This window comes from Salmo salar, chromosome ssa17 (assembly GCF_905237065.1).
Source record: "Salmo salar chromosome ssa17, Ssal_v3.1, whole genome shotgun sequence".
In the NCBI taxonomy this organism is placed as follows: domain Eukaryota; kingdom Metazoa; phylum Chordata; class Actinopteri; order Salmoniformes; family Salmonidae; genus Salmo; species Salmo salar.
Window position 1 is genome coordinate 44,386,951 of NC_059458.1, and position 23,385 is coordinate 44,410,335.

General features: G+C 49.4%; 1 protein-coding gene across 2 annotated transcripts in view; it reads right to left on the bottom strand.

Annotated features, from left to right (window-relative positions):
• tpp2 (tripeptidyl peptidase 2) overlaps positions 1–23,130 on the bottom strand; it is a 59,086-nt gene extending 35,956 nt beyond the window's left edge. For both annotated transcript variants that reach the window (XM_045699641.1, XM_045699639.1), the window contains exons 1-14: positions 22,800–23,130; positions 19,213–19,341; positions 18,769–18,864; positions 16,178–16,282; positions 11,672–11,796; positions 10,968–11,131; positions 10,731–10,885; positions 10,314–10,390; positions 9,575–9,702; positions 7,705–7,953; positions 7,113–7,228; positions 5,092–5,263; positions 4,804–4,961; positions 2,152–2,228 (exon numbers count right to left, since the gene is read on the bottom strand). In XM_045699641.1, coding sequence (XP_045555597.1) covers positions 2,152–2,228; positions 4,804–4,961; positions 5,092–5,263; positions 7,113–7,228; positions 7,705–7,953; positions 9,575–9,702; positions 10,314–10,390; positions 10,731–10,885; positions 10,968–11,131; positions 11,672–11,796; positions 16,178–16,282; positions 18,769–18,864; positions 19,213–19,341; positions 22,800–22,964 — 1,916 coding nt within the window. In that variant the 5' untranslated portion in view covers positions 22,965–23,130. The remainder of the gene's footprint in view (positions 1–2,151; positions 2,229–4,803; positions 4,962–5,091; positions 5,264–7,112; positions 7,229–7,704; positions 7,954–9,574; positions 9,703–10,313; positions 10,391–10,730; positions 10,886–10,967; positions 11,132–11,671; positions 11,797–16,177; positions 16,283–18,768; positions 18,865–19,212; positions 19,342–22,799) is intronic.
• Between the last annotated feature and the right edge of the window lie 255 nt (positions 23,131–23,385).

The following is a 23,385-nucleotide window of genomic DNA, read 5'->3' on the forward strand; positions in this document are numbered from 1 at the left end:
TACCGTACTCAGGACAACACCATTCACTAGACTAGAGCAGAGAGACATACCGTACTCAGGACAACACCATTCACTAGGCTAGAGAGCAGAGAGACATACCGTACTCAGGACAACACCATTCACTAGGCTAGAGAGCAGAGAGACATACCGTACTCAGGACAACACCATTCACTAGGCTAGAGAGCAGAGGGACAGGGGACATACCGTACTCAGGACAACACCATTCACTAGGCTAGAGAGCAGAGAGACATACCGTACTCAGGACAACACCATTCACTAGGCTAGAGAGCAGAGGGACAGGGGACATACCGTACTCAGGACAACACCATTCACTAGACTAGAGCAGATGGACAGGGGACATACCGTACTCAGGACAACACCAGTCACTAGACTAGAGCAGAGAGACATACCGTACTCAGGACAACACCATTCACTAGACTAGAGAGACAGGGGACATACCGTACTCAGGACAACACCATTCACTAGACTAGAGAGCAGAGGGACAGGGGACATACCGTACTCAGGACAACACCATTCACTAGACTAGAGAGCAGAGAGACAGGGGACATACCGTACTCAGGACAACACCATTCACTAGACTAGAGCAGATGGACAGGGGACATACCGTACTCAGGACAACACCATTCACTAGACTAGAGCAGAGAGACATACCGTACTCAGGACAACACCATTCACTAGACTAGAGAGACAGGGGACATACCGTACTCAGGACAACACCAGTCACTAGACTAGAGCAGAGAGACATACCGTACTCAGGACAACACCATTCACTAGACTAGAGCAGAGGGACATACCGTACTCAGGACTACACCATTCACTAGACTAGAGCAGAGAGACATACCGTACTCAGGACAACACCATTCACTAGACTAGAGAGACAGGGGACATACCGTACTCAGGACAACACCATTCACTAGACTAGAGAGCAGAGAGACAGGGGACATACCGTACTCAGGACAACACCATTCACTAGACTAGAGCAGAGAGACATACCGTACTCAGGACAACACCATTCACTAGACTAGAGAGACAGGGGACATACCGTACTCAGGACAACACCAGTCACTAGACTAGAGCAGAGAGACATACCGTACTCAGGACAACACCATTCACTAGACTAGAGCAGAGGGACATACCGTACTCAGGACTACACCATTCACTAGACTAGAGCAGAGAGACATACCGTACTCAGGACAACACCATTCACTAGACTAGAGAGACAGGGGACATACCGTACTCAGGACAACACCATTCACTAGACTAGAGAGCAGAGAGACAGGGGACATACCGTACTCAGGACAACACCATTCACTAGACTAGAGAGCAGAGGGACAGGGGACATACCGTACTCAGGACAACACCATTCACTAGACTAGAGAGCAGAGAGACAGGGGACATACCGTACTCAGGACAACACCATTCACTAGACTAGAGAGCAGAGAGACAGGGGACATACCGTACTCAGGACAACACCATTCACTAGACTAGAGAGCAGAGAGACATACCGTACTCAGGACAACACCATTCACTAGGCTTGGGGCGGTATCCAGATTGTCACTGACCTTGTACCATACCGGGACATCCGGTAATACCGGCACTAAACACAAGGGGCGCCATTTTCAAATCCCACTGGAGTTTCTGTAATCTGAAGGTTAGCTACTAAAATTCGAACCCATTTTAAAAACAGTTCCCTGAATAGTTTGTAAGATATCTAGCTGATAAAACATTTAGTTGTGAATTCCCTCCTGTAAATTAGACAAGCTGACGCATTCTGAACAACACCGAGAGACTCACAAGGCTTCGGTCTCTGTCGCTGCCTGCTTTTAAAAACCCCAAAAAAACCATTCTTTAAAATCGCCTAATCGTATAGAGCGAGAACGACTGCAGGTCATTTACCGTCAAAAACAAGTAGATACAAAATATTCACGTTTTTAATAAACATCTACAAAATAAATCAAAGTTTCAACTGTTATTAACAAACCATCTCGTTTCCTTATACACCCCCCCCCCTCGTGGTACATACGGTACACCGCCCAAGCCTACCAATCACACACTCATAAACAAACAACACACACACACACACACACACACAGAAGTATTGATTGTGTTGTAGAGAAGTTGTGCTCTTACTTGGTAGGGATGATAACTGTTATGGGGACTCTGAACAGAGGACCAGAGCTGGGGAACGCCGTGTCAAACCCACACACCTGAAAACACAACAGGTTTAATACTGGATTAAATACTGGACTCTGAACAGAGGACCAGAGCTGTGTCATACAGTATAATGCAGTCCCTCTCTCTCCTCTCCGTACCTCAGTATAATGCAGTCCCTCTCTCTCCTCTCCGTACCTCAGTATAATGCAGTCCCTCTCCCTCTCCGTACCTCAGTATAATGCAGTCCCTCTCTCCTCTCCGTACCTCAGTATAATGCAGTCCCTCTCCCTCTCCGTACCTCAGTATAATGCAGTCCCTCTCCCTCTCCGTACCTCAGTATAATGCAGTCCCTCTCCCTCTCCGTACCTCAGTATAATGCAGTCCCTCTCCTCTCTGTACCTCAGTATAATGCAGTCCCTCTCTCTCTCTCTCCCTCTCCGTACCTCAGTATAATGCAGTCCCTCTCTCTCCCTCTCCGTACCTCAGTATAATGCAGTCCCTCTCCCTCTCCTCTCCATACCTCAGTATAATGCAGTCCCTCCCTCTCTCTCTCAGTACCTCAGTATAATGCAGTCCCTCCCTCTCTCTCCGTACCTCAGTATGATGCAGTCCCTCTCCCTCTCCGTACCTCAGTATAATGCAGTCCCTCTCCCTCTCCGTACCTCAGTATAATGCAGTCCCTCTCCCTCTCCGTACCTCAGTATAATGCAATCCCTCTCTCTCCGTATCTCAGTATAATGCAGTCTCTCCGTACCTCAGTATAATGCAGTCCCTCTCTCTCCTCTCCGTACCTCAGTATAATGCAGTCCCTCTCTCCTCTCCGTACCTCAGGATAATGCAGTCCCCCTCTCTCCGTACCTCAGTTTAATGCAGTCCCTCCCTCTCCGTACCTCAGTATAATGCAGTCCCTCTCTCTCTCTCTCCGTACCTCAGTATAATGCAGTCCCTCTCTCCTCTCCTCAGTATAATGCAGTCCCTCGCTCCTCTCCGTACCTCAGTATAATGCAGTCCCTCGCTCTCCCTCTCCGTATAATGCAGTCCCTCTCTCCTCTCCGTACCTCAGTATAATGCAGTCCCTCTCTCCTCTCCGTACCTCAGTATAATGCAGTCCCCCTCTCTCTCTCCTCTCCGTACCTCAGTATAATGCAGTCCCTCTCTCCCTCTCTCCTCTCCGTACCTCAGTATAATGCAGTCCCTCTCTCTCCTCTCCGTACCTCAGTATAATGCAGTCCCTCTCTCTCTCTCTCCTCTCCGTACCTCAGTATAATGCAGTCCCTCTCTCCCTCTCCGTACCTCAGTATAATGCAGTCCCTCTCTCTCCTCTCCGTACCTCAGTATAATGCAGTCCCTCTCTCTCTCTCTCCGTACCTCAGTATAATGCAGTCCCTCTCTCTCTCCCTCTCCGTACCTCAGTATAATGCAGTCCCTCTCTCTCCGTACCTCAGTATAATGCAGTCCCTCTCCTCTCCGTACCTCAGTATAATGCAGTCCCTCTCCTCTCCGTACCTCAGTATAATGCAGTCCCTCCCCCTCTCTCCTCTCCGTACCTCAGTATAATGCAGTCCCTCTCTCCCTCTCTCCTCTCCGTACCTCAGTATAATGCAGTCCCTCTCTCTCCTCTCCGTACCTCAGTATAATGCAGTCCCTCTCTCTCCCTCTCCGTACCTCAGTATAATGCAGTCCCTCTCCCTCTCCGTACCTCAGTATAATGCAGTCCCTCTCTCTCCCTCTCCGTACCTCAGTATAATGCAGTCCCTCTCTCCTCTCTCTGTACCTCAGTATAATGCAGTCCCTCTCTCTCTCTCTCCCTCTCCGTACCTCAGGATAATGCAGTCCCTCTCTCTCCGTACCTCAGTATAATGCAGTCCCTCTCTCTCCGTACCTCAGTATAATGCAGTCCCTCTCTCTCCTCTCCGTACCTCAGTATAATGCAGTCCCTCTCTCTCCTCTCCGTACCTCAGTATAATGCAGTCCCTCTCTCTCTCTCCTCTCCGTACCTCAGTATAATGCAGTCCCTCTCTCTCTCCTCTCCGTACCTCAGTATAATGCAGTCCCTCTCTCTCTCCTCTCAGTACCTCAGTATAATGCAGTCCCTCTCTCTCCTCTCCGTACCTCAGTATAATGCAGTCCCTCTCTCTCCCTCTCCGTACCTCAGTATAATGCAGTCCCTCTCTCTCCCTCTCCGTACCTCAGTATAATGCAGTCCCTCTCTCCGTACCTCAGTATAATGCAGTCCCTCTCCCTCTCCGTACCTCAGGATAATGCAGTCCCTCTCTCTCCGTACCTCAGTATAATGCAGTCCCTCTCTCTCCGTACCTCAGTATAATGCAGTCCCTCTCTCTCCTCTCCGTACCTCAGTATAATGCAGTCCCTCTCTCTCTCTCCTCTCCGTACCTCAGTATAATGCAGTCCCTCTCTCTCTCTCTCCTCTCCGTACCTCAGTATAATGCAGTCCCTCTCTCTCTCTCCTCTCCGTACCTCAGTATAATGCAGTCCCTCTCTCCTCTCCGTACCTCAGTATAATGCAGTCCCTCTCTCTCTCTCTCCTCTCTGTACCTCAGTATAATGCAGTCCCTCTCTCTCTCCTCTCCGTACCTCAGTATAATGCAGTCCCTCTCCTCTCCGTACCTCAGTATAATGCAGTCCCTCTCGGAGCCCAATGGGATCGACTCTCACGTTGACGTGACGACACTGGTTCATCAGCTCCAGGTGGGAGGGGCACTGCACCCAGGGAGCGGAGCATGTCAGGGCCAGGTGCAGTTGCAGAGAAATACGCTCCGTGTTCTCTGTCAAACAGGAAGTAGAATGGACCAATCAATAGAGGGAACTAAAGAGGACAGACCAATCACCAATCATGCAGTGTGTGTGTGTGTGTGTGTGTGTGTGTGTGTGTGTGTGTGTGTGTGTGTGTAATACCGGTATTTTCGGGGAAAACGGGTTCGATGCCGACCCCGTGGTCGGAGGGGGTCATGACCTGGATGGGGTCTCGGAGGTAGATGCCTCGCTGCGTTCCCACGGTAACAGTGAAGCCCAGGTTAGAGGTGGGGTGAGAGGCATGCTGGGTCAGGTACTCTACAGCTCGGTCCACCTGTAAAAAAACAGAGAAACACCTTCTCCACTATAGACACCAGTTCTCCACTATAGACACCAGTTCTCCACTATAGACACCAGTTCTCCACTATAGACACCAGTTCTCCACTATAGACACCAGTCCTCCACTATCCAGTAGACACCAGTCCTCCACTATCCAGTAGACACCAGTCCTCCACTGTCCAGTAGACACCAGTCCTCCACTGTCCAGTAGACACCAGTCCTCCACTATAGACACCAGTTCTCCACTATAGACACCAGTTCTCCACTATAGACACCAGTTCTCCACTATAGACACCAGTTCTACACCAGTTCTCCACTATAGACACCAGTTCTCCACTATAGACACCCGTTCTCCACTATAGACACCCGTTCTCCACTATAGACACCCGTTCTCCACTATAGACACCCGTTCTCCACTATAGACACCAGTCCTCCACTATCCAGTAGATACCAGTCCTCCACTATCCAGCAGACACCAGTCCTCCACTATCCAGCAGACACCAGTCCTCCACTATCCAGTAGACACCAGTCCTCCACTATCCAGTAGACACCAGTCCTCCACTATCCAGTAGACACCAGTCCTCCACTATCCAGTAGACACCAGTCCTCCACTATAGACACCAGTTCTCCACTATAGACACCAGTTCTCCACTATAGACACCAGTTCTCCACTATAGACACCAGTTCTCCACTATAGACACCAGTTCTCCACTATAGACACCAGTTCTCCACTATAGACACCAGTTCTCCACTATAGACACCAGTTCTCCACTATAGACACCAGTTCTCCACTATAGACACCCGTTCTCCACTATAGACACCCGTTCTCCACTATAGACACCCGTTCTCCACTATCCAGTAGACACCAGTCCTCCACTATCCAGCAGACACCAGTCCTCCACTATCCAGCAGACACCAGTCCTCCACTATCCAGCAGACACCAGTCCTCCACTATCCAGTAGACACCAGTCCTCCACTATCCAGTAGACACCAGTCCTCCACTATCCAGTAGACACCAGTCCTCCACTATCCAGTAGACACCAGTCCTCCACTATCCAGTAGACACCAGTTCTCCACTATAGACACCAGTTCTCCACTATAGACACCAGTTCTCCACTATAGACACCAGTTCTCCACTATAGACACCAGTTCTCCACTATAGACACCAGTTCTCCACTATAGACACCAGTTCTCCACTATAGACACCAGTTCTCCACTATAGACACCAGTTCTCCACTATAGACACCAGTTCTACACCAGTTCTCCACTATAGACACCCGTTCTCCACTATAGACACCCGTTCTCCACTATAGACACCCGTTCTCCACTATAGACACCCGTTCTCCACTATAGACACCCGTTCTCCACTATAGACACCCGTCCTCCACTATCCAGCAGACACCCGTCCTCCACTATCCAGCAGACACCAGTCCTCCACTATCCAGCAGACACCAGTCCTCCACTATCCAGCAGACACCAGTCCTCCACTATCCAGCAGACACCAGTCCTCCACTATCCAGCAGACACCAGTCCTCCACTATCCAGTAGACACCAGTCCTCCACTATCCAGTAGACACCAGTCCTCCACTATCCAGTAGACACCAGTCCTCCACTATCCAGCAGACACCAGTCCTCCACTATCCAGTAGACACCAGTCCTCCACTATCCAGTAGACACCAGTTCTCCACTATCCAGTAGACACCAGTTCTCCACTATCCAGTAGACACCAGTTCCCCACTATCCAGTAGACACCAGTTCTACTGAACTTATAGAACTTCCTGTCCAACTTCCTGTCCAACTTCCTGTCCAACTTCCTGTCCAACTCAGAAGAGGAGGAGTCTTGCCTGTATGATTCCGTATCCCTGTGCGAAGACCTCGATGGCGTCGACCTTCAGAGCGGTGTTCTCCAGAGCTCTCCTCACCGCAGGCACAGACGGACGGATACCGTTCTGCTTCAGACCTGCAGCGCGCACACACACACACACCCATTAACACACACACACACACACACACACACACACACACACACACACACACACACACACACACACACACCCATTAACACACACACACACACACACACACACCCATTAACACACACACACACACACCCCCATTAACACACACACACACCCCCATTAACACACACACACACCCCCATTAACACACACACCCCCATTAACACACACACACCCCCATTAACACACCCCCATTAACACACACACCCACCCACCTGACAGCACCAGGGCGATCCCTCCACCCCCTCCACCCCTCCACCCCTCCACCCTCCTGACAGCACCAGGGCGATCCCTCCACCCCCTCCACCCACCTGACAGCACCAGGGCGATCCCTCCACCCCTCCACCCCTCCACCCCACCAGGGCGATCCCTCCACCCCTCCACCCCACCAGGGCGATCCCTCCACCCCTCCACCCACCTGACAGCACCAGGGCGATCCCTCCACAGGCGTTAGGGGAAGACATGGAGGTGCCGTTCATCAGCTGCGTTCCCCTGAGAGTCCAGTTTGGTACGGAGGCGATGGCCCCTCCAGGAGCGCTGATACTGACCCCCAGGGCCCCGTCTGTACTGGGGCCCCGGGACGACCAGGTGTATTGGTTAGGAGGAAGCTTCTCTCTCAGAGAATACTCCGCCACCATCATGTCTGGAGTCACGTAGGCTCCCACACCTGGAAACGGTGGCCCGAGAGGAACATTTACTTTAAAAAACACATTTAAAACACGGTACAGAATGACATAAACACAATTGAAGTTAGTAACTGTGTGTGTGTGTGTGTATGTGTGTGTGTGTGTGTGTGTGTGTGTACCTATCACCCCAGCAGTCGTCCCTCCAGGACATCCTACATTAGTGTGTGTGTGTGTGTGTGTGTGTGTGTGTGTGTGTGTGTACCTATCACCCCAGAGGTCGTCCCTCCAGGACATCCTACAGTAGTGTGTGTGTGTGTGTGTGTGTGTGTGTGTGTGTGTGTGTGTGTGTGTGTGTGTGTGTGTGTGTGTGTGTGTGTGTGTACCTATCACCCCAGCGGTCGTCCCTCCAGGACATCCTACAGTAGTGTGTGTGTGTGTGTGTGTGTGTGTGTGTGTGTGTGTGTGTGTACCTATCACCCCAGCGGTCGTCCCTCCAGGACATCCTACAGTAGTGTGTGTGTGTGTGTGTGTGTGTGTGTGTGTGTGTGTGTACCTATCACCCCAGCGGTCGTCCCTCCAGGACATCCTACAGTAGTGTGTGTGTGTGTGTGTGTGTGTGTGTGTGTGTGTGTGTGTACCTATCACCCCAGCGGTTGTCCCTCCAGGACATCCTACAGTAGTGTGTGTGTGTGTGTGTGTGTGTGTGTGTGTGTGTGTGTGTACCTATCACCCCAGCGGTCGTCCCTCCAGGACATCCTACAGTAGGTGTGTGTGTGTGTGTGTGTGTGTGTGTGTGTGTGTGTGTGTGTGTGTACCTATCACCCCAGCGGTTGTCCCTCCAGGACATCCTACAGTAGTGTGTGTGTGTGTGTGTGTGTGTGTGTGTGTGTGTGTGTGTGTGTGTGTGTGTGTACCTATCACCCCAGCGGTTGTCCCTCCAGGACATCCTACAGTAGTGTGTGTGTGTGTGTGTGTGTGTGTGTGTGTGTGTGTGTGTGTGTGTGTGTGTGTGTGTGTGTGTGTGTGTGTGTGTGTGTACCTATCACCCCAGCGGTCGTCCCTCCAGGACATCCTACAGTAGTGTGTGTGTGTGTGTGTGTGTGTGTGTGTGTGTGTGTGTGTGTGTGTGTGTGTGTGTGTGTGTGTGTGTGTGTACCTATCACCCCAGCGGTCGTCCCTCCAGGACATCCTACAGTAGTGTGTGTGTGTGTGTGTGTGTGTGTGTGTGTGTGTGTACCTATCACCCCAGCGGTTGTCCCTCCAGGACATCCTACAGTAGTGTGTGTGTGTGTGTGTGTGTGTGTGTGTGTGTGTGTGTGTGTGTGTACCTATCACCCCAGCGGTCGTCCCTCCAGGACATCCTACAGTAGTGTGTGTGTGTGTGTGTGTGTGTGTGTGTGTGTGTGTGTGTGTGTGTGTACCTATCACCCCAGCGGTCGTCCCTCCAGGACATCCTACAGTAGTGTGTGTGTGTGTGTGTGTGTGTGTGTGTGTGTGTGTACCTATCACCCCAGCGGTCGTCCCTCCAGGACATCCTACAGTAGTGTGTGTGTGTGTGTGTGTGTGTGTGTGTGTGTGTGTGTGTGTGTACCTATCACCGCAGAGGTCGTCCCTCCAGGACATCCTACAGTAGTGTGTGTGTGTGTGTGTGTGTGTGTGTACCTATCACCCCAGCGGTCGTCCCTCCAGGACATCCTACAGTAGACAGACAGGGTCCGTTGTTTCCAGCGCTGGACACAAACAACACGCTGTGTTTCTGAACCGCTTCAGAGATCACCTCACAGATCCTCCTGTTGGACCACACACACAGAGAGAGTTACCACACACACACACACACACACACACACACACACAGAGAGAGTTACCACACACACACAGAGAGAGTTACCACACACACACAGAGAGAGTTACCACACACACACACACACACACACACACAGAGAGTTACCACACACACACACACACACACACAGAGAGTTACCACACACACACACACACACAGGGTTACCAGACAGACAGACAGACAGACAGGGTTACCAGACAGACAGACAGACAGACAGACAGGGTTACCAGACAGACAGACAGACAGACAGACAGGGTTACCAGACAGACAGACAGACAGACAGGGTTACCAGACAGACAGACAGACAGACAGACAGGGTTACCAGACAGACAGACAGACAGACAGGGTTACCAGACAGACAGACAGACAGACAGACAGACAGACAGACAGACAGACAGACAGACAGACAGACAGACAGGGTTACCAGACAGACAGACAGAGTTACCAGACAGACAGACAGACAGACAGACAGTTACCAGACAGACAGAGAGTATAACATCTCTGTCACCCTGACAGTATAATATATATAATAGTATAGTATAATATAATCTCTCTCACCCTGAGTTGGGCCAGTGGGTAGCTTCTCCATAGCTGTAGTTAACCAGGTCACATTTATAGTTAATCACCTCGATCATCTGAGAGAGAGAGAGAGAGAGAGAGAGAGAGAGAGAGAGAGAGAGAGAGAGAGACAGACAGAGCGAGAGAGAGAGAGAGAGAGAGAGAGAGAGAGACAGACGGAGCGAGACAGAGACAGAGAGACAGAGACAGAGAGACAGAGAGACAGAGCGATAGAGAGCGACAGAGAGAGAGAGACAGAGAGACAGAGAGACAGAGAGACAGAGAGACAGAGAGATAGAGAGACAGAGAGATAGAGAGCGAGACAGAGAGAGAGGCGGGGCAGACAGAGGAGAATGAATGAATTCATGGGAGTGCCAGTCCCGTTGCGTTTTTTGATTGACAGCTCCTTCAGCCTACCGCGCGGATGAGTCCGGTGCCCGTCTCCATGGTGCTGAGGCGCGTATCTCCGATCTTCAACGCCAGGATCTGGGCGCCGGGGGCAACGCCGTTCCGCTCCGGCTCGTCCGGGAAGTGACCCGCTGCTATGCTCGCCACGTGCGTCCCATGAGCCCCTGAACAGAGAAACGAGACCCATCAGCTGGAGACGACGAGACGAAGGACAGATTCCCTACAGGGATCTAGGTGAACTCTGACCTCCGCTGGTGACGATGCAGAGAGTGTTTCCTTCATCGTAGACGTTAACAGAGTAGTTGAGCATCTCAGCGTTTCCCAGAGTCGCAAACTCTTGCTTCTCTCTGTACGAGGTCAGTACCGTGCAGCCGGACAGGTCCCCAGTCTCTGAGGTGTCTACCACAGCCCTGTAGAGGTTAGAGGTTACAGGTTATAGAGGTCAGTACCGTGCAGCCGGACAGGTCCCCAGTCTCTGAGGTGTCTACCACAGCCCTGTAGAGGTTAGAGGTTATAGAGGTCAGTACCGTGCAGCCGGACAGGTCCCCAGTCTCTGAGGTGTCTACCACAGCCCTGTAGAGGTTAGAGGTTACAGGTTATAGAGGTCAGTACCGTGCAGCCGGACAGGTCCCCAGTCTCTGAGGTGTCTACCACAGCCCTGTAGAGGTTAGAGGTTATAGAGGTCAGTACCGTGCAGCCGGACAGGTCCCCAGTCTCTGAGGTGTCTACCACGGCCCTGTAGAGGTTAGAGGTTACGAGGTAGCAGTTTAGGGGGTAGGGGGGGGTAGAGGTTACGAGGTAGCAGTTTAGGGGGTAGAGTGTTAAGGATGCATAAAGACAGGTCTCCACTCTCTAAAATGTCCGCTGCAGCCCCCTGGTCACTACAAACTGAGGAATGAAGGAAGGAGGGAGTGAAAAGGATTTGATCCAGCAGACGACGTGTCTCCTACCTCCAGGTGTTTCCATCGTTCCACAGCAGACAGTCGTAGACCGGACCCGGGTCGTTGTACTTCTTCTCTAGAGACGCCAGGATCTCTGACTGACACATCAGTTCCTCCTTCTGCAGCTTCTCAGACTGATAAAACAAAAACGGACAGACGTGAGGAAGCAAAACGATAAAACGATAAAACGGACAGACGTGAGGAAGCAAAACGATAAAACGGACAGACGTGAGGAAGCAAAACGATAAAACGGACAGACGTGAGGAAGCAAAATGTAAAAAAATAAATAAATGTACACATTTCACTCTGCTCAGGATTGATAATCGCACACTGGGGATGTGACAAATGTACAATTGTTAATGTTTAAACTGCCATTTTAAAATCGTACAATAACGAGAATTCACAATTCAGATAGGGGAGTCCAGGGTAGGACCCAATGTACTGGATATAAACCACTGGTAGGACCCAATGTACTGGATATAAACCACTGGTAGGACCCAATGTACTGGATATAAACCACTGGTAGGACCCAATGTACTGGATATAAACCACTGGTAGGACCCAATGTACTGGATATAAACCACTGGTAGGACCCAATGTACTGGATATAAACCACTGGTAGGACCCAATGTACTGGATATAAACCACTGGTAGGACCCAATGTACTGGATATAAACCACTGGTAGGACCCAATGTACTGGATATAAACCACTGGTAGGACCCAATGTACTGGATATAAACCACTGGTAGGACCCAATGTACTGGATATAAACCACTGGTAGGACCCAATGTACTGGATATAAACCATTGGTAGGACCCAATGTACTGGATATAAACCACTGGTAGGACCCAATGTACTGGATATAAACCACTGGTAGGACCCAATGTACTGGATATAAACCACTGGTAGGACCCAATGTACTGGATATAAACCACTGGTAGGACCCAATGTACTGGATATAAACCACTGGTAGGACCCAATGTACTGGATATAAACCACTGGTAGGACCCAATGTACTGGATATAAACCACTGGTAGGACCCAATGTACTGGATATAAACCACTGGTAGGACCCAATGTACTGGATATAAACCACTGGTAGGACCCAATGTACTGGATATAAACCACTGGTAGGACCCAATGTACTGGATATAAACCACTGGTAGGACCCAATGTACTGGATATAAACCACTGGTAGGACCCAATGTACTGGATATAAACCATTGGTAGGACCCAATGTACTGGATATAAACCACTGGTAGGACCCAATGTACTGGATATAAACCACTGGTAGGACCCAATGTACTGGATATAAACCACTGGTAGGACCCAGTGTACTGGATATAAACCACTGGTAGGACCCAATGTACTGGATATAAACCACTGGTAGGACCCAATGTACTGGATATAAACCACTGGTAGGACCCAGTGTACCGGATATAAACCACTGGTAGGACCCAGTGTACCGGATATAAACCACTGGTAGGACCCAATGTACCGGATATAAACCACTGGTAGGACCCAATGTACCGGATATAAACCATTGGTAGGACCCAGTGTACTGGATATAAACCACTGGTAGGACCCAGTGTACTGGATATAAACCACTGGTAGGACCCAGTGTACTGGACATAAACCACTGGTAGGACCCAATGTACTGGACATAAACCACTGGTAGGACCCAGTCATGGCCAATAGTTTTGAGAATGACACAAATATTAATTTTCCACAAAGTTTGCTGCTTCAGTGTGTTTAGATATTTCTGTCAGATGTTACTATGGAATACTGAAGTATAATTACAAGCATTTCATAAGTGTCAAAGGCTTTTATTGACAATTACATGAAGTTGATGCAAAGAGTCAATATTTGCAGTGTTGACCCTTCTTTTTCAAGACCTCTGCAATCCGCCCTGGCATGCTGTCAATTAACTCCTGGGCCACATCCTGACTGATGGCAGCCCACTCTTGCATAATCAACGCTTGGAGTTTGTCAGAATTTGTGGGTTTTTGTTTGTCCAGTCGCCTCTTGAGGATTGACCACAAGTTCTCAATGGGATTAAGGTCTGGGGAGTTTCCTGGCCATGGACCCAAAATATCGATGTTTTGTTCCCCAAGCGACTTAGTTATCACTTTTGCCTTATGGCAAGGTGCTCCATCATGCTGGAAAAGGCATTGTTCGTCACCAAACTGTTCCTGGATGGTTGGGAGAAGTTGCTCTCGGAGGATGTGTTGGTACCATTCTTTATTCATGGCTGTGTTCTTAGGCCAAATTGTGAGTGAGCCCACTCCCTTGGCTGAGAAGCAACCCCACACATGAATGGTCTCAGGATGCTTTACTGTTGGCATGACACAGGACTGATGGTAGTGCTCACCTTGTCTTCTCCGGACAAGCTTTTCCCCCCAAACAATCGGAAAGGGGATTCATCAGAGAAAATGACTTTACCCCAGTCCTCAGCAGTCCAATCCCTGTACCTTTTGCAGAATATCAGTCTGTCCCTGATGTTTTTCCTGGAGAGAAGTGGCTTCTTTGCTGCCCTTCTTGACACCAGGCCATCCTCCAAAAGTCTTCGCCTCGCTGTGCGTGCAGATGCACTCACACCTGCCTGCTGCCATTTCTGAGCAATTTCTGTACTGGTGGTGCCCCGATCCCGCAGCTGAATCAACTTTAGGAGACGGTCCTGGCGCTTGCTGGACTTTCTTGGGCACCCTGAAGCCTTCTTCACAACAATTGAACCGCTCTCCCTGAAATTCTTGATGATCCGATAAATTGTTGATTTAGGTGCAATCTTACTGGCAGCAATATCCTTGCCTGTGAAGCCCTTTCTGTGCAAAGCAATGATGACGGCACGTGTTTCCTTGCAGATAACCATGGTTGACAGAGGAAGAACAATGATTCCAGTGAGCGAGCTCGCCTGGCTGAGCGGCAATGTGGGTGGAATGAGCTCGCCTGGCTGAGCGGCAGCGCGGGTGGAGCGAGCTCGCCTGGCTGAGGGGCAGTGTGGGTGGAGTGAGTGAGCTCGCCTGGCTGAGCGGCAGTGCGGGTGGAATGAGCTCGCCTGGCTGAGCGGCAGCGTGGGTGGAATGAGCTCGCCTGGCTGAGCGGCAGCGTGGGTGGAATGAGCTCGCCTGGCTGAGCGGCAGCGTGGGTGGAATGAGCTCGCCTGGCTGAGCGGCAGCGTGGGTGGAATGAGCTCGCCTGGCTGAGCGGCAGCGTGGGTGGAATGAGCTCGCCTGGCTGAGCGGCAGCGTGGGTGGAATGAGCTCGCCTGGCTGAGCGGCAGCGCGGGTGGAATGAGCTCGCCTGGCTGAGCGGCAGCGCGGGTGGAATGAGCTCGCCTGGCTGAGCGGCAGCGCGGGTGGAATGAGCTCGCCTGGCTGAGCGGCAGCGCGGGTGGAATGAGCTCGCCTGGCGACCAGAGCAGGAAACAAAACTCTGTAGTCTGCCTCCAAATTAATTTCCAAGACCAATACATATTTTTGTAATATTTTTCATGAATATATCTGATTATTATCGGTTCTTCACTCATTTGAAATTATAAAGTACCAACATGTCAGATTTTCAAGGTGTGAATCTCAGAGAGACAAAATTCAACTACTTTAAGCACCTTGTCCGAACCCTGTTTACTGCAAACAGGAAGTATGTTTTGGAAGGTTTTTAATAGGTTAGGTTAGGTTAATAGGTTAATATTGCGGAGTCACTTGATTCATCCTCAGTTGTCTCCCATCACAGTTTCCTTCGACCACTACATGACGGGGTTAAATACTTATTGACTCAAGATATTTCAGCTTTTCCCTGTATGATGAGGATGATGAAGACCTGTTAGTGACAGTTTACATTTTGAACCCCTCCACCCAAAAACAATGTAATTAACAAAAAGATTTTCAATAATTTTTTTTTCTTCCCCTTTCTAAACTTGAACAATCCCAATGTTGTTTAAACATTTATACCTCTATAACTGACCTGTTAAGGGCAAAGGTCAAAGTGTTACCTGTGAGGGGGAGGGGAGAGGTCAAAGTGTTACCTGTGAGGGGGAGGGGAAAGGTCAAAGTGTTACCTGTGAGGGGGAGGGCAAAGGTCAAAGTGTTACCTGTGAGGCTTAGGGCAAAGGTCAAAGTGTTACCTGTGAGGCTTAGGGCAAAGGTCAAAGTGTTACCTGTGAGGGTTAGGGGAAAGGTCAAAGTGTTACCTGTGAGGGTTAGGGGAAAGGTCAAAGTGTTACCTGTGAGGGGGAGGGGAGAGGTCAAAGTGTTACCTGTGAGGGGGAGGGCAAAGGTCAAAGTGTTACCTGTGAGGGGAGGGGAAAGGTCAAAGTGTTACCTGTGTGGGGGAGGGCAAAGGTCAAAGTGTTACCTGTGAGGGTTAGGGCAAAGGTCAAAGTGTTACCTGTGAGGGGGAGGGGAAAGGTCAAAGTGTTACCTGTGAGGGGGAGGGCAAAGGTCAAAGTGTTACCTGTGAGGGTTAGGGCAAAGGTCAAAGTGTTACCTGTGAGGGGGAGGGCAAAGGTCAAAGTGTTACCTGTGAGGGGGAGGGGTGAGCCAGGTCAAACTGTTCTGCCCGGCGACTCGCTTCAGCCAGAGCCGCTCTGTGTGCTGGATCCCACGTTTTCTCCTTCCGCTCTTTCTATTGGTCAACACATCAACACAGACAACACAGACCTTCCTCTGTCAACACAGACATCCCTCTGTCAACACATACAACCCCCTGTCAACACAGACAACCCCCTGTCAACACAGACCTCCCTCTGTCAACACAGACCTCCCTCTGTCAACACAGACCTCCCTCTGTCAACACAGACCTCCCCCTGTCAACACAGACCTCCCCCTGTCAACACAGACACCCCTCTGTCAACACAGACACCCCTCTGTCAACACAGACACCCCTCTGGCAACACAGACACCCCTCTGGCAACACAGCAACACAGACATCCCTCTGGCAACACAGACATCCCTCTGTTAACGTGTTCATTGGTCAATATAAGCATACACTATTTATACACAAAAGTATGTGGACACCCGTTCAAATTAGTGGATTTGGGTATTTCTGTTGCTGACAGGTGTATAAGATCGAGCAAAGAGCCATGCAATCTCCATAGACAAACATCGGCAGTAAAACGGCCCGTACTGAAGACCTCAGTGACTTTCAACGTGGCGCCGTCATAGGATGCCACCTTTCCAAACAAGTCAGTTTGTCAAATTTCTGCCCTGCTAGAGCTGCCCCCCGGTCAACTGTAAGTGCTGTTATAGTGAAGTGGAAACGTCTAGGAGCAACAACGGTTCAGCCGCGAAGTGGTAGGCCACACAAGCTCACAGAACGGGACCGCTGAGTGCTGAAGCGTGTAGCGTGTAGATTCTGTGCTTCCAACTTTGTGGCAACAGTTCGGGGAAGGCCCTTTCCTGTTTCAGCATGACAAGGCCCCCGTGCACAAAGCCAGGTCCATACAGAAACGGTTTGTTGAGATCTGTATGGAAGAACTTGACTGGCCTGCATAGAACCCTGACCTCAACTCCATCGAACACCTTTGGGATGAATTGGAACGCCGACTGCGAGCCGGGACCTAACAGCAAAGGGGGGGACCAACTCCATATTAATGCCTTCCCTGAAGAGTGGAGGCTGTTATAGCAGCAAAGGGGGGGGACCAACTCCATATTAATGCCTTCCCAGAAGAGTGGAGGCTGTTATAGCAGCAAAGGGGGGGACCAACTCCATATTAATGACTTCCCAGAAGAGTGGAGGCTGTTATAGCAGCAAAGGGGGGTCCAACTCCATATTAATGCCTTCCCTGAAGAGTGGAGGCTGTTATAGCAGCAAAGGGGGGACCAACTCCATATTAATGCCTTCCCTGAAGAGTGGAGGCTGTTATAGCAGCAAAGGGGGGGACCAACTCCATATTAATGACTTCCCAGAAGAGTGGAGGCTGTTATAGCAGCAAAGGGGGGGGGACCAACTCCATATTAATGACTTCCCAGAAGAGTGGAGGATGTTATAGCAGCAAAGGGGGGACCAACTCCATATTAATGACTTCCCTGAAGAGTGGAGGCTGTTATAGCAGCAAAGGGGGAACCAACTCCATATTAATGACTTCCCTGAAGAGTGGAGGCTGTTATAGCAGCAAAGGGGGGGACCAACTCCATATTAATGACTTCCCTGAAGAGTGGAGGCTGTTATAGCAGCAAAGGGGGGACCAACTCCATATTAATGACTTCCCTGAAGAGTGGAGGCTGTTATAGCAGCAAAGGGGGGACCAACTCCATATTAATGACTTCCCTGAAGAGTGGAGGCTGTTATAGCAGCAAAGGGGGGACCAACTCCATATTAATGCCTTCCCTGAAGAGTGGAGGCTGTTATAGCAGCAAAGGGGGGGACCGACTCCATATTAATGACTTCCCTGAAGAGTGGAGGCTGTTATAGCAGCAAAGGGGGGACCAACTCCATATTAATGACTTCCCAGAAGAGTGGAGGCTGTTATAGCAGCAAAGGGGGGGACCAACTCCATATTAATGACTTCCCTGAAGAGTGGAGGCTGTTATAGCAGCAAAGGGGGGACCAACTCCATATTAATGCCTTCCCTGAAGAGTGGAGGCTGTTATAGCAGCAAAGGGGGGACCAACTCCATATTAATGACTTCCCAGAAGAGTGGAGGCTGTTATAGCAGCAAAGGGGGGGACCAACTCCATATTAATGACTTCCCAGAAGAGTGGAGGCTGTTATAGCAGCAAAGGGGGGACCAACTCCATATTAATGCCTTCCCTGAAGAGTGGAGGCTGTTATAGCAGCAAAGGGGGGGACCAACTCCATATTAATGACTTCCCTGAAGAGTGGAGGCTGTTATAGCAGCAAAGGGGGGACCAACTCCATATTAATGACTTCCCTGAAGAGTGGAGGCTGTTATAGCAGCAAAGGGGGGGGGGGGGGACCAACTCCATATTAATGACTTCCCAGAAGAGTGGAGGCTGTTATAGCAGCAAAGGGGGGGGGGGGGGGACCAACTCCATATTAAAGCCCATGAATATGGAACGAGATGTTGGACGAGCAGATGTCCACATACTTTTGTAGTGTATATCAACGTGCAAATCCTTGTTACTTGACCACACAAATCCCCTCCATACCTGGATTCTCTCTCTGAGAGCTTTAGGGAACAACTCATATCCATTTTTGATCCCGATGTGATACTTTCCGGATGGATTATCCCAGGAATGAGGAATCTGAGGAGAGAGAGAGAGAGACATGTGTTTAAATAACTACAGGCTAACAGTCTGTACATGCAGTGTGACCAGGAAGTGGCAGCGTGACCAGGAAGTGGCAGCGTGACCAGGAAGTGGCAGCGTGACCAGGAAGTGGCAGCGTAACCAGGAAGTGGCAGCGTAACCAGGAAGTGGCAGCGTAACCAGGAAGTGGCAGCGTGACCAGGAAGTGGCAGCGTAACCAGGAAGTGGCAGCGTAACCAGGAAGTGGCAGCGTAACCAGGAAGTGGCAGCGTAACCAGGAAGTGGCAGCGTAACCAGGAAGTGGCAGCGTGACCAGGAAGTGGCAGCGTGGCGAGGACGGCGTACCTTGAGCGTCCTCCCGGACAGCCCGGTCACCGCTCCGTCTTTAGGTTCCACCACCGTCGCCGTGTTCACGTCTCCACTGCCCGTCGTGTCGATGATGTCAACGATCTTCGGCTTGCCCTCCGTCGTGGTCTGAGGGAGAGAGAGGACACAGATGTTGAAGGATATAAAATACACACACACTATCGGACCGAAACACACACACACTCTGACCCCGACACACACACACTATCTGACCGAAAAACAAACACACACACACACACACACACACACACACACACGTTTCCACAATGAGTACACCTTGACATACTGGTGACACAGTGCAACTAAACCAGACTGGTAAACAGCTTCTATCTCCAGGCCGTCAGACTGGTAAACAGCTTCTATCTCCAGACCATCAGACTGGTAAACAGCTTCTATCTCCAGGCCGTCAGACTGGTAAACAGCTTCTATCTCCAGACCGTCAGACTGATAAACAGCTTCTATCTCCAGGCCGTCAGACTGGTAAACAGCTTCTATCTCCAGGCCGTCAGACTGGTAAACAGCTTCTATCTCCAGACCGTCAGACTGATAAACAGCTTCTATCTCCAGGCCATCAGACTGGTAAACAGCTTCTATCTCCAGACCATCAGACTGATAAACAGCTTCTATCTCCAGGCCATCAGACTGTTAAACAGCTTCTATCTCCAGGCCATCAGACTGATAAACAGCTTCTATCTCCAGACCATCAGACAGCTTCTATCTCCAGGCCATCAGACTGGTAAACAGCTTCTATCTCCAGGCCATCAGACTGGTAAACAGCTTCTATCTCCAGGCCATCAGACTGATAAACAGCTTCTATCTCCAGACCATCAGACTGATAAACAGCTTCTATCTCCAGACCATCAGACAGCTTCTATCTCCAGGCCATCAGACTGGTAAACAGCTTCTATCTCCAGGCCATCAGACTGGTAAACAGCTTCTATCTCCAGGCCATCAGACTGATAAACAGCCATCGCTAACATTGAGAGGCTGCTGCCAACATACCGACTCAAATCTCTAGCCATTTTAATAAATGAATCATTAGCCACTTTAATAATGTTTACATACCCTACATTACTCATCTCATATGTATATACTGTACTCTATACCATCTACTGCATCTTGCCAATGCCGTTCGGCCATCGCTCATCCATATATTTATATGTGCATATTCTCATTCACCCCTTTATATGTGTGTTTATTAGGTAGTTGTTGTGGGACTGGTAGATTACTTGTTAGATATTACTGCACTGTCAGAACTAGAAGCACAAGCATTTCACTACACTCGCATTAACACCTGCTAACCATGTTTATGTGACCAAAACAATGTGATTTATAGACTAACGTCACTGTCAGCGATGTATCAATATAATAGTGTAATATTCTGAAAGTCTATACCAACTGGTATAGACCTACCCATAGAGATGCCAGTCTATAGAGCTGCTCATAGAGATGTCAGTCTATAGACCTGCCCATAGAGATGTCAGTCTATAGACCTGCCCATAGAGATGCCAGTCTATAGACCTGCCCATAGAGATGCCAGTCTATAGACCTGCCCATAGAGATGCCAGTCTATAGACCTGCCCATAGAGATGCCAGTCTATAGACCTGCCCATAGAGATGCCAGTCTATAGACCTGCTCATAGAGATGCCAGTCTATAGACCTGCTCATAGAGATGTCAGTCTATAGACCTGCCCATAGAGATGCCAGTCTATAGACCTGCCCATAGAGATGCCAGTCTATAGACCTGCCCATAGAGATGCCAGTCTATAGACCTGCCCATAGAGATGCCAGTCTATAGACCTGCCCATAGAGATGCCAGTCTATAGACCTGCCCATAGAGATGCCAGTCTATAGACCTGCCCATAGAGATGCCAGTCTATAGACCTGCCCATAGAGATGCCAGTCTATAGACCTGCCCATAGAGATGCCAGTCTATAGACCTGCCCATAGAGATGTCAGTCTATAGACCTGCCCATAGAGATGTCAGTCTATAGACCTGCCCATAGAGATGTCAGTCTATAGACCTGCCCATAGAGATGCCAGTCTATAGACCTGCCCATAGAGATGCCAGTCTATAGACCTGCCCATAGAGATGCCAGTCTATAGACCTGCCCATAGAGATGTCAGTCTATAGACCTGCCCATAGAGATGTCAGTCTATAGACCTGCTCATAGAGATGTCAGTCTATAGACCTGCTCATAGAGATGTCAGTCTATAGACCTGCTCATAGAGATGTCAGTATATAGACCTGCTCATAGAGATGTCAGTATATAGACCTGCCCATAGAGATGCCAGTCTATAGACCTGCCCATAGAGATGCCAGTCTATAGACCTGCCCATAGAGATGCCAGTCTATAGACATGCCCATAGAGATGCCAGTCTATAGACATGCCCATAGAGATGTCAGTCTATAGACCTGCTCATAGAGATGCCAGTCTATAGACCTGCTCATAGAGATGCCAGTCTATAGACCTGCTCATAGAGATGCCAGTCTATAGACCTGCTCATAGAGATGCCAGTCTATACCAACTGGTGTAGACCTGCTCATAGAGATGTCAGTCTATAGACCTGCTCATAGAGATGTCAGTCTATAGACCTGCTCATAGAGATGTCAGTCTATAGACCTGCTCATAGAGATGTCTGAGTCAGAGAGAAACCTTTGGTCTTCAGCAGAGGACTGAGTGGTGTAGCTAGGAAGCTCTGACAGACACAGACAGACAGACAGACAGACAGACAGACAGACAGACAGACAGACAGACAGACAGTTGCTAGACAGGGCAGAAAGTAGCTAGACAGGGTAGACAAACAGACAGAAAGTAGCTAGACAGGACAGACAGACAGACAGACAGACAGACAGTAGCTAAACAGGACAGAAAGTAGCTAGACAGGGTAGACAAACAGACAGACAGGACAGGGTAGATAGGGCAGGGCAGACAGGACAGACAGACAGACAGGACAGACAGACAGGACAGGGTAGGGTAGACAGGACAGACAGACAGGACAGGGCCTGTACAGTTGGGTGAAGGCTGTCAACAGATGTTTGATCCCGTTTCCATCAGCGTCTCCGTTCTGAGTTCAACCACCCAGTTCCACCACACTAGTCACAGCAACTCACTAGCTAGTCACTGAAACATTTCAAATAAAACATGGCAGCAACAATAATAATGATCTATTTTTATCTGAGTCTTATGGGGTGGAGGGGGAATATTAACCCTAGTTCGGCCAAATCAATGGGCTGTCAGTATTTTATTGTGGATCTAACTAGGACATTATGTTCTGATGGTTTGCTATATGATCTTAGCTTGTTAAATTAGCCATCTACGCTAAACTAAACTCGCTTACCGACGGACCCGGCGACTGGCATGTTAAAAACAAAAACAGAATTACTCGCTAAAATCCTTTTAGGTTAAATTAACAGTAGTTTCTAACAAGTTTTACTAGCTAAATTGGACCAACAAGGTAGAGCCCGGTACAACAAAAAAAAAAAAATCACTAAGCTAGTCGTTACTGTACAATTGTAATGAATGAGGCCTAGTAGTGTGTAAAAGCAGCGGGGTAAATTTACCTGCATGCCCGGGGCCCCTGGGTCCACGCCGGTGTCGAGGATAGCGATGAGGACACCCCGTCCATCGTATTCCGGGAAGCGAGTGAGATAAGAAGCTGCGCCCGTCTCTTTTTTAGGGAGCAAACCGTGGAAAGGAAACGGTTCTTCGGTACAATGAGCTGCCATGATCGGTCAAGAGAAACAAATGGAAAACAATAGTAAGAGAAATTGAGGAGAGGGGGTGGGGAAAAAACCGTTGTCTGATACCAAAGACAGTAAATAGAGTATAGTTCTGGGGAAAACGTGTCCGTTCACAGTGAAGAGAGACCGGGAAGGACTTTTTAAAGGGACACTACACTATTTAGAACAATGAAATGGGCCAAGGACTCATACTTATTAAAAATGTCTAATGACAATTAAATTAAGTCAATAACAACGAAAGAAGTCATTGTGTAGCTATTTAATAGAAAACATGTAGGAGAAAAAAAAAATGTATGAAAATGTTTGCATTCACTACTGTAAGTCGCTCTGGATAAGAGCGTCTGCTAAATGCCTAAAATGTAAATGTAATACACTGCCTATAGCTAATTGTTTAAAAACAGAAGGG